Source organism: Lycium ferocissimum, chromosome 1, assembly GCF_029784015.1.
Source record: "Lycium ferocissimum isolate CSIRO_LF1 chromosome 1, AGI_CSIRO_Lferr_CH_V1, whole genome shotgun sequence".
NCBI classification, from domain to species: Eukaryota; Viridiplantae; Streptophyta; class Magnoliopsida; order Solanales; family Solanaceae; genus Lycium; species Lycium ferocissimum.
Window position 1 is genome coordinate 12,889,569 of NC_081342.1, and position 18,550 is coordinate 12,908,118.

The window sequence follows — 18,550 nt, forward strand, 5'->3', positions numbered from 1 at the left end:
TTTGTGGGGTGAGGAGCAGGAGGGGTGATTGCGGGCGAGGGTTGGGAGGAGGAGGGGGGGGGGGGGGTGAAAAAACAAATAAAGAAATTTAAAAAAATTTTAATACAAAATTTTTTTTTTTAAAAAAATGGGTCGGGGTGGTAGGGGGAGGGGGGGGTGTGGGGTGGAGGAGGAGGAGGGGGTGCTGGTAAAAAAGCAAATAAAAAATATCAAAACTTTTCTTAAAAAAAAAATATTTTTTGGTGGGCGTGGGGGGGGGGGCGGCGAGGGTGGGGTTGCGGAGGGGTGGGAGGAGGAGAAGGGGGGCTGGTGGGTTTTTTTGGATTAAGTTGGGATCTTTTTGTATTTTATAAAAGATTAAGAAGTTTGAAAAAAATACATTTTGGACCCAATCTTCTTAATCCCAAATTTAATTGGGTTTTGATTTGATGTGGTCCTCACAAGTCACCTATACTAATTTCACAACTAAAAGGTCACCTTTAGTTAAATCTTGGAAGTTAGTTAATTATTCTTATTATGCTTAGAATGTACTAATAGTTTCTGGTTTTTTTTTTTTAGTTGGGGCAGCGACAAATTGTCTGTAGGGAACCCAGTATATGGACTTTATCAAGTTCCTCTATCTTTTCGATTTTAGTAGTTTATTTTGTATCATTTATATTATGAAACTTAATTCGATTTTCTTTTTAATTGGCCCTAGATGCTACTGGAAGCTTAGACTGTCAATTAGTCATCGATTGCAGAGGAGTTTTTGTTGTCGATGGGAACTTTAGCAACATCTATTTGTAATGCTGGAAGGGCAGCAACTAATTTGCTGACAGTAATATCTACTCCTATCTATATATACTTTCTATTTTCCGTACACACGCATACCATCTCCAACTTTTGTGCCGGTAATGGTGGTGGAAGGAAGAAAATTTTAGGAGTGTAAAAATAAATATAAGGGAAGGGTAAAATGGGTTAGTGGTGATGACGTGGCATGCCACGTGGCATTCACCTCATCAAATGTTAGTGACACGTAGGATTAGATGTCCACCTTGAACAACTTTAACGGTGGAGGGATATATTTGAACCATTAGTATAATGATAAGGGTATATTTGATCCCAAAGTATAACGAGGGGTATGTTTGGCCCTTTTCCGATAATATAGGGGTATATTTGGCCCTTTTCCGTTGTCTAATTGATGTGATTTTACGTGGTCTTTGAACACCCCAATAACCACACAAATGAAAACTGCCCAAAAAAGGTTGAGCATGTTCCGAAAATCAAGTGAAGTGTGAGAATCTATGTACGAAAATAAACTAAAATGTGCGATGGAACAATTCACAAAAGCACAGTAACTTTAACAAATCCATCAACTGAAAAATATGTACTGTAGTGGAATGCCTTGTTGGGAAACCAATATTGAGAGCAGCACATGACGGCTTGACTATTGCATCCAGTGTTCACTTTTGACCCACACGGGCCAGTGGATCAGGTTTTGGCCTCTTTGAGGGTGTGTTTTGTATGTGGAGGAAAATATTTTCTACATTTTCTTTTGGAAAATGTTTTTCATTTTTCTCAGGTTGGTCATCGTGTTTTAAACATTTTTTTAGAAAAGAAAATCAAGTTCCTTATAAATAAGGAAAATGATTGCACTAATGAAAGTAGAAAAAATAAGTTTCATAAATGACATTCAAAATTCATTTTCTCCTCTACACCCACCCAACTCTTGACCATCCCAACCCCCGCAATCCCCCAACACCCACTCCCTACCCTATCCCACCCCCATCATGTCTGACAGATTACATATACACATGTTTTTGAAATGGTATTTTTTGTTACTTACTTACCAAACTCACTTGTTTTCCAAAAAAACATTTTCCTTCGAACCAAATACACCCTGTGATTTGCGCATTTTCTGTTCGGGTGAGAATGTCACACGGCCAGCTTCATAGTGGAGAAAAATTTACGTGTTTCAGAAAGTATAGCAACTTTAAAATTTTAGTGACGCGAAGTTCTAATAGAACTGCTTTACTATTTGGGGCAATTTGCAGGAATGCCCTTATTTTGGAGTGGTCTTTAATTTTTACCCATTAAATTGGTGGTCTTTAATTTTTGTCCTTCATTAGAACCCCTTGATTTCGGGTTCGAACCCTCGCTCAGTCAAAAATTAAAAAAAAAAAAAAAAAATCGCAAAGCAGAGTTTGGATTCACAAGGCAGAGTTTTGCATCTTAAGACAGAATTTTACATGATTCGGGCAGAGTTTCAAACTCTACCTTAAAGTAGAGATTCTGCCTTGCGAATCCAAATCTCTGCCTTGTGAAATTTTTTTTTTTTTTTTTTTACTGAACTAGGGTTCGAACCCAGAACCTCGGAGTATTAGGCGAAGGCTAAAAATTAAAGACCACCAATTTGAGGGATAAAAATTAAAGACCACCCCAGAAGAAGGACAATCCGCGCAAAAAAAAAAATGTACTATTTGTGACGTCAAGCAAAAGGGAATTCCATTCCAAGATCTCTCCAAAGCCCTATCTCAATAATAAATAAATAAATAAAAAGATTGTCACACTTCAAAGTCTATCTAAATTCACTACATCTCAAATTGTCCGACCTCATGAGTCGGTTGATGTAACAACCTTGAACTTAACTCACACCCCAAAAGCTAGCTATTATGGTGAGAAAGCTCAAGGCTATTTAAACCCCCTCATGAGCACATATTATACCGATTTAGGACATAATAGTTGAACAGTTCGGAAGTAATAAGACAAGTGAATGAAGGTATTTTCAGCACTTGTGAATATTTTTTCTATGGAGACAAACCCCTCCTCCTACCATCTAGCTGCAGTTCTAAAGCTTTCGAAGTCTTGCATTCGTTCTGCCACAATTGAGAGAATTGCCTCTTCTTTTAGATAAGAACGTGAATAGACCCTAATGCCACCAACCAAGCCCAGTCAAATAAACTGACTAGACCTTAAAAAGTGCATAATGTGAAACTAATGTTACAAAAAGTTTTTTTTCCCATTGAATGATGTTTTACATAAATAAACTATTTGTGAAACGACGGGGCATCTCCTTTATAAAATTGTTGTCAAAATTGAATCATGTCAATTACAAAACATAAATAACAAATAAATAAGAAGTAATGAATCATGTTAAGGGTTACGCGCCCTCTGGATTACATCAAGTCAGAGATCCACCCCACACGTGAAAAAAATGTGTGTGCCTAACGTACAAACCCCCAAACCTCAAGACATTTTTGTTGTTCATTTCATTTGTGTAGAACATCATCCACGTTGGAGGCCAATACTGCAATAGCTTTGACAAAGGAGACAGCAAAATAAACGCCTGCCATACAGAGTCTGCATGGTCAATGTTGCCTGATCATCTGTGTTCTTTTTCCTGTTAAAAGTATGAAGGAACAATAGTTCCAAGTGAGAAGCTTAGATTGAACTTCACATGTCATGATCAAGCCCAAAGAAGCCCATCGTAGCCGAATTCTGAATTAGAAACTGGACTATCACCAAACTCATGTTGATCGGTTGCTTCATCTGGTTCGATGGAATCAATATATGGTTCCAAGAGATCAGACGATCTTTCAGCTGGAATGCCATAGTCTTTAAGAATGCTAGATGATGCAGACGAGGCTGCCTCTCTTTCTAAAACAACCAGAAAGTTGTCTTCAAATTCGAGCACTAGATATTTATCCTTGCAAGCTGCGTGATTAGACAAGTATGAGCATTGTAACTGCTGAGGTTAACGTAACAAAGCTCAAATTATTATCTGTACCAACACTTACAATCCACTAGATGAGCCAAATGGTGAATGTTCCTAATTCGAGTTCCATTCACCTTCAAGATCTGCCAAGATATTGCTATTTGAGATTTCACTCAAGATCTATAATAATATAAATGACTGAAAATGGAATTTTGATGCACACACCAATTATTCTTCATGATTCAACTGGAAAGGATTAAAAAATCCAAGTGCAAAAGATAACTTACCTGCTCATTGCTTAAATCCTCGTACCCAATATTCACTTCATTCGCCAAGACCTATAAGTAAAATAACGATTAACAACGTATTGTTCCTTACTTAGACTTAACACTTCAGCATCATAAGAGGTGGCATTGGGTAACTAGTAAATTACGCTAATACTAATTTACCCATTTTTTCCACTTCCATGACATTATACTTTTCCCAAAAGTTCACTTTCCCTAGTTCCTGTGCTCCCAGCTCTGACTATTTACCTTCTTTTTTTTTTTCTTTTTTTTTTTCCCCTTTTCTTGACAGATAAGCTGCAGATTGATTGTCAGAAGCTGAAATTTTCTCTAACATACCTGTGATAGTACAACAATCTGTTCTCCTTCAAACTTTGCAAAAGAGTATCGAGCCTTTGTCAATAGTTTTAGCTGACAAAATTCAAAGAAACCAGTTAATTTCAATCACAGCGGAATGCTTGTAATCTTGTGAGCAACATCCATTTGTTAGACTCACCCCTATGGTATCTTCACATTCTCCCCTGACAAAAAAAGAATTAACAATTGCTTTCAGGGCTGAGAATTGGTACACCAGAATATATTCGAAAGATAAGGGAATGCTAGCCCCATCATTAAGAAAATACAAGGATATCTAGTAAAACTTACTCTATTAAGGGTTCGGATAGTGGTGTAAACACCAAGCCGGCAACTATTAAGTATGAAGGTTGACCACCATCTATGTGATAAGGAACCTGCAACAGATTTAAATCAATTATACAACGATTCAAGCCGTGGAAACAGCCTCTTGCATAAATGCAGGGTAAGGCTGCGTACAATACACCCTTGTGGTCCGGCCCTTCCCCGGACACCGCACATACTGGGAGCTTAGTGCACCGGGCTGCCCTTTTTCTATACAGCGATTCAAGTGATGGCGTCAACAAAGAAACTAAGGGTCCGCTAACATACCAAATGCACACGCGGCTTCAAAATTGCTTGAACTTTCAGGAATTCCCCAGCTCTAATAATACCAAGCTCAGCTACATCACCAGTGAACCTGAAGAAGATGAGGCCTTTGTGTGAACACATAAACAGGAATACATGCAAACTATACAAAGAGGGGGTAATATGGGCAGGGAGCATGAGGAAACTCAAATTTGATGCTAAGGATTCAGTGGATTATGAGCATTAACCAATATTCACTTCAAGGTCCAGAGTAAGTGCAAACAGAATTCAATTTAACCCTGATTGTATTTAAAACGATAATGATCCCAGCAGCCAAAGTAAGATCAAATGGAGCAGAAAACAGAGCAACGTCAAGGTAGTGTCTTACAAATTGGTATTACCACTTAACAAGCAGTTCCAAAAGTTAGCCATTCAAACTGAAAATGAAGTGAATAATTTTTGTCAACATAGAATTGACCCGAGGATTGTGCTTAAATGCAAATCTAATTTCTCTGGAAGCAATTAAGTTTTACTTTTGACTGATGAGATAGCGAAATGCAATGCGTTCACTTGATCGAAATGGCACTGTCCCTTCACTCCCGACACGAACACCATCAAAGCTAACAACCACGTCTCCCTGAAAAGATGAACCAAGCATTATGAAACTACATGACATTACCAAAATAACATCCTAATGATAATAGAAAAATTAAACATTCCAAAGACAGAGGTATACAGATGCGAAGTGGGTAGGACTAACTAAAATGGTCAAATATACACTATACTCTTCGTCTCCAGGTTATTAAGCTGGTCCTGGGACAATGTATCCTTTTGCAATATGATCCCCAAACTCAGAAAGGATACTCCTGTCCAATATCTCATTCTCATAGCGTGACCTTCATTTTGCCACGAGGAGATCACTTATGACTTATGAGTTGTAGAATCTATAGTGCACCATGCTCCCCAAACTCAGAAAGGATACTCGCGTCCATCACACATTCTCATGGAATCCATCTTCACTTTTACATGAAGAGATTAATTATGAATTTCAGAAATTACATCTGTAGCGCATATTTATCAATATTGTAAAAAAGAATTACATGAATACAAAAGGCACAACTGGATCCCTAATCCATACTATTTGTTATTGGTGGTAATTATTGTAATACCATGAACAGTGGAATTAGGAAGTCCCATCCCACAATAAATGTACTTTCATAACAACTGTATTGTCATAACTCATAATATATAAGTGTATTTTCATAATAGGATTGGTCAATTGACCTATTTATGAGCAATTCACTCTTTAAGAGTTTATGTTCTCCCCCTAAACAAGACTCTCTTAAGGACTATACTGTGGATGTTGTAAAGTGAGAAGGAAGGATCATCAATTTATAGAGTGCTATACCTTTTCCTCCATGAAAAGGATTAGCCAAATGAAAAATTTATATTTTCCTCTTAGGAAAACTAAAATCAATTATGCTAAATGTTTTTCCCTTCCTTCAAGAAAACATAAAATCCAAATATGGTAAGAAAATCAGGGCAAACACTTAACAGTTAACACATTAAGCTAATTGACAGAAATGAATGTAGAAGCAGCAAAGTAATGTAGACACTGTCATGCTACAGTTTTATGCCAAAATTGATTCAAGACATTTATTATAAGCAATTACTTTCAGCGAGCTTCTAATGAAAAACAATTCAAATGTTAAGCTTCTCAGCTACACATCAATTTCCCCCTTCCCATTCACAAAAATTCTTATTCTCATGGTCCTTTCATCCATTAATGCTTATAAGTTTTGAGGACATCAGTAAGTAAAGCAGAATGCTAGAGTACACTCAAATGTCTTAGAACAGAATCAGGTGTAACAGCAAAATATCTAGAAGTCCGAAAAGACTCGTGAACGGTAATAAATTGACGATACCTCTTTCAAGACATTGCTAACATCGGAAGTAGGCTCGATTTTCCGTACGAGTACGCCCTGCAAAACCAATTACCCAGCATGTATTAAACAAGGACTTCTAGAGAGTAGTGATTAGCCTCTCCATACAAATTTATCAGTAGACACTACACTTGACTATCTCAAACAGATGATCTGCCCAGGTATCTTCAGTTGACAAATGCAAAATAGGTTTGCTTTCAGATCAGGCATAAATTAGAAAAATCTGATAAATGCACTCAGTTGACAGGTTATATCACCTAATAATTGACCAACTTGAAGGAGTAGACACAGGCACACAGCTAGAGACTTGAATGCTCATTACAATTCCTTCAACTAGATCTGGAGACGTTGCAGAAGAGAATATTATTGATATTACTCAAAGAGGGTATTTTCAAACTTTCCACTCAAGACAGATCAATTATGTGTAGAAAGATGTTGGCCCCGGGATTCATCACCAAGAAGAGCTACCTTTGCTCAGCTCCATCCCTGCCTAGATGAACTCAATTTTCCCAAGTTACCAAGCCTAATGACACTTATACTATTTTCTTTAAATTACTTTGCTAGCGTTTTAACTGATAACTGCTCAGTGTAACTGGAGATAGCAGTGTTTTATTCAATTATCCACATTTTCTCTCATATATAAGGCCCTAAAAAAAGATTTTTTGAATTCTAGCCACAGGAATCCCCTTTCTGTCTCTTTGTAGGAATTTACCCATTTAGGCACTGGATCCTCCCCCCGCTCTCATGCTATTCATGTTGCTGCAGAACCCATTACCTCTCTTAGTATTAAAAAAAGTTGTTTGAGGACTTGTACAGTTCTAATGGGAAACAGAAACAAACAAACAGCTAAATAAAAAAGAAAAATTGGTTTCATTTGGTCCATATACCCACTCCCCCCCCCCCCCTCTCCCTTCCTCCACAAAAGATAGTTACTGAGAAAAGAATAAGGAACTCCACAAAGAAAGACATCTGTTATAAAAATAAAGCTTATGCAACTAGTGAGGACTTCTTCATATATAGGTACAAATCCAGACCTCGTTCGAAGGAACTCTCAAGCAGGTACGTAGTGCTGGATTTTCCAATTTTTGCAACAATACCCCAAGGCAAGGAAAACCTGAAATCACAAAACCGTTAGATAAGCTGTTGAAAACCAACAGGGAAAAGAAGCTTCCAAATCATATGGAGTACTGGTAGTTCTTTCACGCATAAGGATGGACTAAGAAATTAGATAAACTACTGTACTGCGCTGCAGCTTTAGAAAAAGAAAAGAAGAAAAAAAAAAAAAAAGAAGAAGAAGCTTTGCGGGGGTGAGGGGGTTGTTATGGCAAATTCTATAAAGTTGTATCTGAAATTGGCTCAAGGGATGATTCTTTCTTTTTCTTTTTTTGGCTAACTAGATACTTGGCTGGGAGATAATATTCAAGCTTCCAAACACAACCAAATGCCAAATTCACTATGCAAAAATGCTGTGAATTTTCTCCAAATTAATAGTGAACGAAAATAGGCACCCAATAAATGAATGAATGGTGTGCAGTCAACAATAAAAATCAACAAATTAGTGACTAGTACAGACTATACCAATTAAATATTTGAAAGTTACAGTTAAAAACTTCAGCCTATGTTTGACATAATTATTAAAACAGACATGCAATTGGCAGGAAACCATAATAACAAGCAATAATTAGGCAATACTAGTTTACATATAGTTTTGAGGGGTCATACCACTACATAAGAGAAAGATTTACTTTTGTGCTTAAGATTCAAGAGCAGCAACATAATAAATGAAGTCATCTTTTATAATAAAGCATACAGGAACAATAATGGCCCCCTGCCCTCCCACCCCTTCTCTCTCAGAAATTGAATCTCTAATGTGGGTGTCAAATCATGTAATATCGGTGTGCATTCAAACATGATTCTTCTTATCTTTTTAGATGAAAGGATAAACACTAAGAAACTAAATAAAAAGGAATTATGAATCAAAATCATTTATAATTGTAAATATTTAAAAAATAAACATCTTAGTAAAAGATAAGACTCTTTGCTTGCCAAATTGTGGTAGTGTTGTCTAGAAAGGGGCACATGAGTACCGCCTTTATCAAAAAAAAAAAAAACTCATAAACCCACCCTTGATTATATTGCAGAACCAGAAGCATAAGCGCTTGCTACCAGATAAAGGTCCCTCATTTGCAACCTACCCACTATGGCAGGTTGACAACAAGAACAAAGTACTTGATTCACATAAGAGTAGATCAGCAGCAGCTGCAACCGGCAAGTTGGTTAAGTTTTAAATAACTTCTATTAAAAGTTTCAAACAGGGCATTTCTGTAAAATGCAACTCCAAACGTTCTAAAAATGGATCTTGAGCCTAACCCAGCCCCAAAATCTAGCTCATGAGGTGAAACTGTCCAAGACTATATAAGGAGACAACAACTCATTTCTCAATGTGGGACACTATAATACCCTCCCCCACGCCTAGAGCTAGAGCGTAAACAATATAACATAGGGGCCCGACAACTGAGTGAACCAAGACTATAGATAGGTCTTGCTTTGATACAATGTAAAGAAATTAGACCTTGGGTCTAATTAAACCCAAAAGGCTAACTCATAGGCAATGATTGCTCAAAACCTTAGGTATACAATAACCCATTTCCTCAATCAATGTCAGACACTCCAACAAAAAGTAAGTAAGAAACATTAAGTATAGTCAACATTTGCAGGTTCTGAATAGGTTAGTTTTCTTTCCAAACTTCAATTGAATTTCAGATATTCAGGTGGACGCATGTAAAAACCTAATCAGAGGATTCAAACCCAAGCAGGTTGAACTGAAAGTTCTTTCCCCGTGATTCACCCAGACGTCAATAGGTGTCATTCAGGATAACAATTCTTGTATACCAAACTGAATAAGAAATTGGAAACGATTGTGCAGAGTCCTGGACATATAGGTGGTTCCCCAACATAGAATACATACTTTCACAAAAGAAGGAGAGGGACTCACCACTGTATTTCCCGTTCCTTTCATAGTCTTCCAGAAAATGAGACACTACCGTAGTTGGGATAACATAACCAATATTTTCGACGTCATCTGACCTGTAAACCTAAAGGACTTGTCTTGTGAAAACATATATATCCTAAAAGAAAGCACAAACTTCCAAAAGAACCTCATATAAAACATAAGAATCCAGAAAAGACTCAGCAGTTTGTCGAAGAAGCAGCATGATGATAACCATGTTTTTCAGTGGGGAATGAACAAGGAAAACTGATTCATGCGCTGATCAAAGGGCAGAACATATGATGTTTTGGTTTCAGGAAATTTGAGCTTCTAAAGTAGAACATGTATCAACAAAATATTCAAATAAGCAAAACAAGTAATGTTGATGAGGCATATAGCTTTAGAGGCAATTACCATTCCCCAGTTTCTCCATGGTAGTATTTATGGTTTGCCTTGAGGCAAGATTTCAGGCTATAACAACAGCATACCCAGTGAAATTCCACAATGTGGGGTCTAGGGAGGGTAAAGTGTACGCAGACCTTTCCTAACCAATGATTATAGCAGTAGTGTAGAATGAAGAACTAGGGCAATTAAGCAGACAGAAACAATTTGAAACTTGAAAAGCAAAAGCTGCACTCCAATTTTAATAAAGAAATTATATTTTACAAACCAAATGGTAGATCCAAAAAGAAGCCAGAATTTAGTAACATGACAATACAATTATCAAATTCTGACAAGAAACTACCTGAAATGCCACCCCTATGCACTCTCCATCATCATTGAATGCAGGGCCGCCACTATTACCTAAAATAGTTGCTATTAGTAGCAGAAACTACTGTAAAGAGAGAAATAATCCTCGTACAAACATATGCAAGAAGTTATAAAACAAATTAAATTTTCTTCTTCTTTACTTTTTCTATGAAGTATAAAACAAGTTAGATTAATAGGAGCAAATTTATTGGGCATGCTTAGCGTTATCGAGCAACAGTCTCATCATCAATGTCCATATTTACCAGGATTTATTGCTGCGTCTATTTGAATGCCCAGAAGCTCGGATGATCCATGAGCATATGATGTGACCTAATGACGAAGACCAATATATGAGTTAGCACAAGCATTCGACATTTAGGAGAACAGAATACCATATTGTCGTATTTATCGCTAGGAGTAAAAGGGAAGATTCCAGACCCCACATTGTGGGATTTCACTGGATTTGTTGTTGCTGTTGTTGTTGAGTAAAAGGGAAGATTGTCTATTTCCTAACAATGTACTCCATTCACATATCTCAGAACCAAGGAGGCTGCTAAACTTTTTTTTGTCACAACTCGAATAGGAGAGCTACTATAAGCTTGCAAAACTATAACTGTAACCATAACCTCTAAAAGGTGGGCAATATAAGAAACAAAACAATAACATGTAACAGAAAAATGGAAAAGAGAAAAAGTAATTATCACAAAGAATGTCATTTTGCCCACTAACTAGGTAATGCAATAAAAAATATTTTGCACATTTTAGTTAAGGCTGAGGAACCCGATCTATGGTCAACAAACTGCCTTAAGCTTATGTTCTAGTTTTGGAAAAAGACGCCACTATTTGCATGTATCTCTTTATTGCTTCTATACCATGTTAGTAATAAATTTTGTGAAAATCATGTATTATTTATGGAGGTTCCAAAGTTAAGTTCTCACATTTCTTCAAACTCTAGCAAACCGTTACTCTTCAATATTGATGTGTAAGAGAAATAGCACTCATAACATGCTTATTGAGATGGCGTACCCAGCAAATGACAAATGAGCAGCACTGATGATTAGAGCAATACAAACTTTTAATGAAGTTAAAAAGATTAAGTCACTGCCAACCGTACTGATAAATTGATACAACATTAGACTGAAAACTAAACAACACAAACACAAACCTCTACTCTTGATACCACCCCTTTGGTCACAGAAATGGTATCTCCTCCAAGTGGATAACCTACAACAGTTACAGCATCCTGCAAGTCAGAAGTAACTTCCAGCTTAAGAATAATATCTATACAGATTGCAACAGAACTGGACAGATTAAGTTTGGGTATTAGAAAAGAAGTCAAGAATTCAACTGAGGCAATAGAATACGGCAATTTAGGAAGAATAGTTCAGCAAACTTCAAATGACATTTTATACACAAACACACACACGCATATGAATATGTCACTAAGAGGATTTACACTCTTTATGAGCTAAAATATTAGCTATTCCCAAAAATGCAGCAAGTTCTCCTAGCAAATAATTACCAAATTTCATGTACATTTATTTTTATTACTTGTTATATAATAATTACATCCAAGGATAAACTAAGTGTCAACTACTCAATCTTCAATTGAAGCCTAACATAATCCCAAACTGCTGGCATAATTAGACACGCAGAATCACTCATATTACAAAAAATCTCTATCCAACGATAGGACACTAGCAAATCCAAGATATATTCCTCCAGAATCAAGTTTGATTGGCAAAACGTTATATGTAACAAAATTAACATACAACAAAGCAAATCTTCCAAAATGCATGCATATGTTTGGCTCCAGAATTGATCTGTACAGATGAACATGAGACGCACCTGCAGACGAGGCAAGTGTCCAAAGCGGAGGGGCTCAGCTCCTTTCCAGAAATCCTCGCTTTCCACAGATAGCAAGGCTATGTCACACTCCACTCCTTTAGCTAGAACCTGCATTCAATAGATGTTGAAATTAAGCAACAAAACTCAATGGCATTTTAGCACTTATGACATTATTTTCATCTAAGAACACTAATATTTCCAATGGATCTGGCCAATATGTAGTCATCTGTCACTTAGCTTCTGGTTTTTAACAACAACATACCTAGTGTAATCCCACAAGTGGGGTCTAGGGAGGGTAGAGTGTACGCAGACCTTACCCCTACCGTGGGGGTTAGAGAGGCTGTTTTGATAAGACCCTCCGCTGAAGGAACAAACACTTAAATACAGTTTAAACAAAACTATTTGTAAGGATAAGTACACAATTATGAACAGAGATAATAGGTCAACCATAGACTGTAAGAATCAAGCAGGAAGAAAAACTACGCTAACAAAAAGTTTCCTACCAAAACTTTACGCCCCTCTTAGCATTAGCACAAACTTGTAGTGCAGAAACACTATACAATCATACTAGCTAAAAGAAATCTTGTTAAAGATATTCCTGGAACCAAAAGCCAAAATTATACAAAGTTAGACACTGTTTTTCATCTATTGAAACTAATTTTCCAATGATCTGGCATGTACTCACCTAATCTATGAGTCTCAACATCATAAAAGAGATATTGTTAAAAAAGACATGTAGCGTCCTTTTGTTCCATTTATAATCTAACATTTAGCAGGCAGGCCTCACTAGATGCATATCTTAAAGTACTTACTGGTTGTCAAGACTCCAAATTCAATTTATCATTTTCCTTACAAAAGGAAAAGAAAGGGACCTATTTAATTTATTTTTTTGATAACCAGGACGGACCTATTAAATTAATCTATCAATTGTTTAATCTGCTTATATTTGTTGGGCCTTGTACTTCGATTATCTTATATATCTATGGTAGCTAATGCTCCTTTCTTTCCAGACTGTTCTATCATGACTTTCTCGCTTTTGTTATTCCTCGTTTTCATATTGTTTTTGATATGCTTGTCCCTATCTGACTTTTTGTCTTGTTTTTCTCTTGAGCCGGGGGTCTTTCGGAGCTTGACCTCCCTACCTTTCAAGGTGGGGGTAAGGTCTGCATAGACTCTACCCTCCCCAGACCCCACATTGTGGGATTCTACTGGGCATGTTGTTGTTGTGTCAATTGTTTAAAATTGAACAGTTTTCAGGAGCTCCCAGGGTGAATGATTTTTACATATGCAGAGGGTATGGAATGGAACCACTGATAACTAGAAGACTGCATTGAAAAGAGTAAAACAAATCCATTTGATACCTACTTTGATAGTACGGCTAATTAAAGAATAAAACTCTGTCGCTTCTTTTTTTTGTCAGATTATAACTATATCAATACCTGGAACTACAGCATTTCATCCAGGCATTGATAAAACAAATCGATTGCTTTGATTAAAGAGCTTAATTGAAGCTCCACAAGTTTGTTTAAGGGAAAAAATAGCCAGTTTTGATTCTTTAGCAACATCTTACTTTCCATAAGCATAAAATTTCCATCTTATAAATGTAATCATAATGCCAAATGTAATTTTGGGAAATTAGCTGGAAGCTCCAAATTTAAGTTTCAACAGACAGGAAATGTACATTATCAACCAACTGAACTAACTCAATGAGCCCCATGGTAAACCTGTTTGTTGGGTCGGGTCACATTTGCTCTTACCAGACTCCAAGTAGGATGTCTTGGTTTAGATCACCAACAGTTGGTTGGGTATATTTTGTCAACCTCACCCAAGTTTGCATCCTTAAGACTTCTTCAAAAAAAAAAAAAAAAGTTTGGGGTTTGGGGGAGGGGGGGGGGGGGGGGGTGTTCATAGCCCGGTGCACTAAGCTCCCACTATGCGCAGGGTCCGGAGAAGGGCCGGACCACAAGGGTCTATTGTACCCTTGTGGTCCGGTAATATAGGCATACCTTGGCAATATACGCATTCACAAGTTATCATGAAAAGCATACCTTGGCAACATATTTAGTGTCATCTCCCCTTCTCTTCACTTTAACCTGCCATGGAAAAGTCACTTCAACTAAAATTGTATTTTAAATCTACATATACTAAAAAAATTAATAATGATGTGGGTAAGGAAAACTTTCAAAACTTGCAAGAGGTCTCCACCATTAATTAGTTATGACTAGCAAGTTAGATGTCATGTAGAGAACAGTGAATAATAAAAGTAGGGCTTGAAAATGGACCTTGATCATTTGTCCAAACTATCCAAAAGGATGGATATTGACGTGGTGATGTGGATTAGATGCGATATATTTCTGCTTAAATGTGAACTCTTTAAGTTTTCATAAAGCTAATTCATTTCTTTAGGACTTTGCTAAATGGCTGAATTTTCTATTTTATGTTTAGTTCCTTTTGCATTTGAGTAGTCCCAACACCCCTACCACTGTAATTAGAGACTGCACAGAAATTTTCATTTACCATACTGTTTCTATGCATTTAGATTTCCCTAAAAGAATGTTTTTGACAAAAAAATATTGCCTAGGATGAAAAACTACAACACAGTTCAAAACCCTAGAAGAGGAGTGCAATCTTATATTTTGTGGGCACAGTGCAAAGCCGAAAAAGTAAAGAATGCAAGTTTAACTTTTCCTCTTCTAAACCTTCCAAACTTTTTCTTTTCTATAAGAAAATATTTGTAGAAATATAACAAAAACAGAAAGTTTGCTTCCTTCAGGGATTCACCATTTACAAAAACAAATATTAAAGTGCATGCCCTTTTCCCCCAAAATCTAGTACTAAAAGTAAGCCTGATATGAGACTATGGTTCTGGATGACCTGGGTATGCTCTCAACTCAGGAAAAGAACTGTTAAATCCAACAAAGCCCCCACTTGATGGTTCACATAACAAAACAGAATACGAAAGCCTCGAATTTTGTGAATGACCAAAAAAGTTGCCCCGGGGCTTTGGCTAGTGGTGAGAGCACAGAGTGTGATGTATGGGTCAGGCACACGTCATAGGTTCGAACCCTGCCACAAACAAAAGCCTAGCATTTAAGTGGAGAAGGGTAGGGTGTGAGCCCATAATCCACCAAACTCTGAAGTCCGAACCTTGCGCATGGCCCTCCATTTCTCGGTTATCGAAAAAGAGAACACTATACTTTACTGGTCCTGATATTCAATTTCACGACAATGTTTGCTTTAGTTTAAAGGGCTTTGTATTATATGATGAAGAAAAACGTTTTCTAGAGAAAAAAATTCTGTTATGAGAAAAAGTTATAATTCTATTAAAAGCAGATTGAGAAAACCTCAGGGTTTCTTCATTAAAGAAGAAAGGACAACACAGAAACAGGCACATAGAAGTCGGTTAATAGGAAAATTGTCAACATAGCAAAGGCAAAAAATTACCTGGGTACCATATTCAACACAATGTGCATTTGTCAGGAGTTTCCCATCACCAATCATGAAAGCACTGCACATAGCAAGCAACAGTTAGAATTGTGGACACTGACTACCACTAACATAACAATTAAGTCAAATTAATATCTTAAACTCTATGTAGAATCAAACACTTGACATATAAAATGGGATGGAGAGTGAAATTCTTTTTCTCAAGATTATTTGTTATTATAAAGTCAATGCGCAAATCTGTTTATGTAGATCTTTCAATAGGCACAATATTTGTATGCACTAATGACCTAGCAATTACTGTCTTCTATGTATAATTGGCAATTTATGAGAATCAAACACCTTTAGGCCCACTTGAAAACTACTCTTTGCAGGAAATTTTACTTTTTTTCACAACTTTTAAAGGAAGTACTAAAGTTGAGAGGAAGATGGAATTGCATGCCTTCCAGTACTTGCAAATTGTCTTTGTTTCTGCCACGGAAGGGAATAATCTGGAGCAGTGTGTGTACAGAAAACCTAGAGATAAACATAATGGAGAAGGAAAAGTGAGTCCATTACATCATAAGATTATCAAAATCCAACTGCAATGGAGAAGGAAAAAGTGAGTCCATTACATCATAAGATTATCAAATCCAACTGCACGTGCAGATATATGTGATATGACTATTCATATTGTTGATATACCCTTTGATGCAAAAAAGAGAAAATTCGCATTTAGTGTTTATGGAGGTCTAGACACTCTACGCAGCATAACAGCAGAAGTATATAGAAGTCAGTAGCTAGTAACAGAATTGTTCGAGGGCGGCACAGGACCATATATCTTTAAAGGCTCAGAAACCTATATCCCGCCCAAGTATACAGACAACTCAGTAAGACAATTAGCAAAGTAAAACAGAAATATTGAGCTTCAAAGAAGAGGCCTCAAAAAGAAATATTGAGCTTCAAACAAGAGGCCTCAAAAAGAAATGAGCAAAATAAAATATTGCCATTTAACCACATATTTACCTTCACAACTGCATTAAGAAAAGTTGCATCTTCAATGATACCAGTTCCTACCTGGAAAAGAAAACCAACTTAGATAAAGTAGTATAGAACAACTGAAGACAACATGTAACATCTTTATGGGACATGATAAATGGAAAGCACTTACCAGCACCAAAATAATATAACTCAATGATACAACTATTAAGGATAAAAAAAACAGGTGAACAGAAGCTAAAATGCAAAGGACGCAGAAGTCAACATCCAAGTGAAGAAGTAATACTACTGTCATTCGTACCTGCGGCTCCTTTGACTCAACTGGAGCTCCCTTCCCTGCTCCTTTCCTCTGCAAACCAGGTGGTTTAAATGCAGCTGATTTAGATTGTCCCGTTTCATTATTATTGCTTCTGCCATCTTTATTTGCTAAATGTCTTTCGTCTTTTGATCTCCATAGGAAGTTCTGTTTACCAACTGCTTTCTGAATCCATCCTTTGCTTGTTAGATTAAATCTTTACTCATGAACAAAAAGAAAAATACCTTTTCCTAAATTAGGACACAGTAATGTGACAAGCAGCAGTGACACAAGTATTGAAATACACGAACTCATAAGAGCAATTCAGGCTGTATGAATCATCAAACTTACTCAAAGGAGCCAGCAACAGCAACAATTTGGTGGTTCTTTCACTGAAAATTTCTTTCACCAGTTATATCTTTTTCATTCAAGTGACAATAAAATTTGTGAATTACAAATTCTCTAATTATCTTATATCTTTTTATCAGCTATGTTCCTTTACATTTTGGATAATGGAAATCATATAAGATCATAATCGTGTCACATCCTATGCTTGTACCCTTCTTGTTAACATAGTAAAATCCAGTGAACCCAAAATCTTGAACTTCTCTTAACTGGTCATCTTTTGCACTAACCTCAAGAGGTATAATACTACTCCATCTGTTTCAATTTGTTTGTCTAGCTTTGACTTAGCACGAAGTTTAAGAAAGTAAAGAAACTTTTGAATCTTGTTCTTAAAAATGTCATGTGGAAAGTTGGAACTAAAGAGTTTTCAAAACGGAAGTTTAAGATTAAAAAGAAAGTAAAGAAATGGAGGGAATAGTAATTTTGAATCTTGTGTTCTTAAAGAATTTAATAGGACAAGTAGGGATATGTATGTAAAATTCCTTTTGAACCTTGAATTCTTGAGAACGTTTTTGTTTTTGATGTAGAGCTTTAGGAATAAATAAAGAAGACGGAGTAGAAAGAGTTGGTGCCGGCAGAGAAAAGCAGAGTTGTCAAAATTTATGGAAAGAAGTATTCTCTTTTAAACGGACTAAAAAAGAATGTTATACAAACAAATTGAAATGGAGGGAGTAGTAATTTAAGACATATATTAGGAATGGCAATCTCGCAATGAAAAGAGGCGACATTAAAATGAAGGACTAAAGAGAATGCTTAAGTGGAAATAAAATAGGACAAGAAAATTGGGATAAGTAATGTACCTTTGGCTTTTGAGGAAAAGAAGATGAATTCTTGAGAACGTTGTTGTTTTGATGTAGAGCTTTAGGAATAAATAAAGAAGACGGAGTAGATGTTAGAGAGTAGAGTGAAGTGCCGGCAGAGAAAAAGCAGCAGGTTGCAGCTGCAATTGCCATATTTATGCAGTGGAGAGGACTAAAAATTGGACTTCCCTGTTTCCTT

General features: G+C 36.6%; 1 protein-coding gene across 1 annotated transcript; it reads right to left on the minus strand.

The window, feature by feature from the left end:
- Nucleotides 1-3,029: 3,029 nt before the first annotated feature.
- Nucleotides 3,030-18,550, minus strand: LOC132048709 (protease Do-like 2, chloroplastic). The gene is made up of 21 exons (XM_059439408.1): nt 18,352-18,550; nt 17,153-17,332; nt 16,879-16,929; nt 16,316-16,389; nt 15,874-15,937; nt 14,478-14,522; nt 12,430-12,537; nt 11,747-11,824; nt 10,845-10,911; nt 10,577-10,635; nt 9,838-9,937; nt 7,877-7,956; nt 6,825-6,881; nt 5,433-5,536; nt 4,924-5,011; nt 4,624-4,709; nt 4,475-4,499; nt 4,318-4,389; nt 3,982-4,032; nt 3,777-3,837; nt 3,030-3,693 (listed from the first exon to the last, which is right to left on the minus strand). Exons 1-21 carry the CDS (start codon nt 18,502-18,504, stop codon nt 3,446-3,448), a joined length of 1,851 nt encoding a protein of 616 aa, XP_059295391.1. The 5' UTR covers nt 18,505-18,550; the 3' UTR covers nt 3,030-3,445.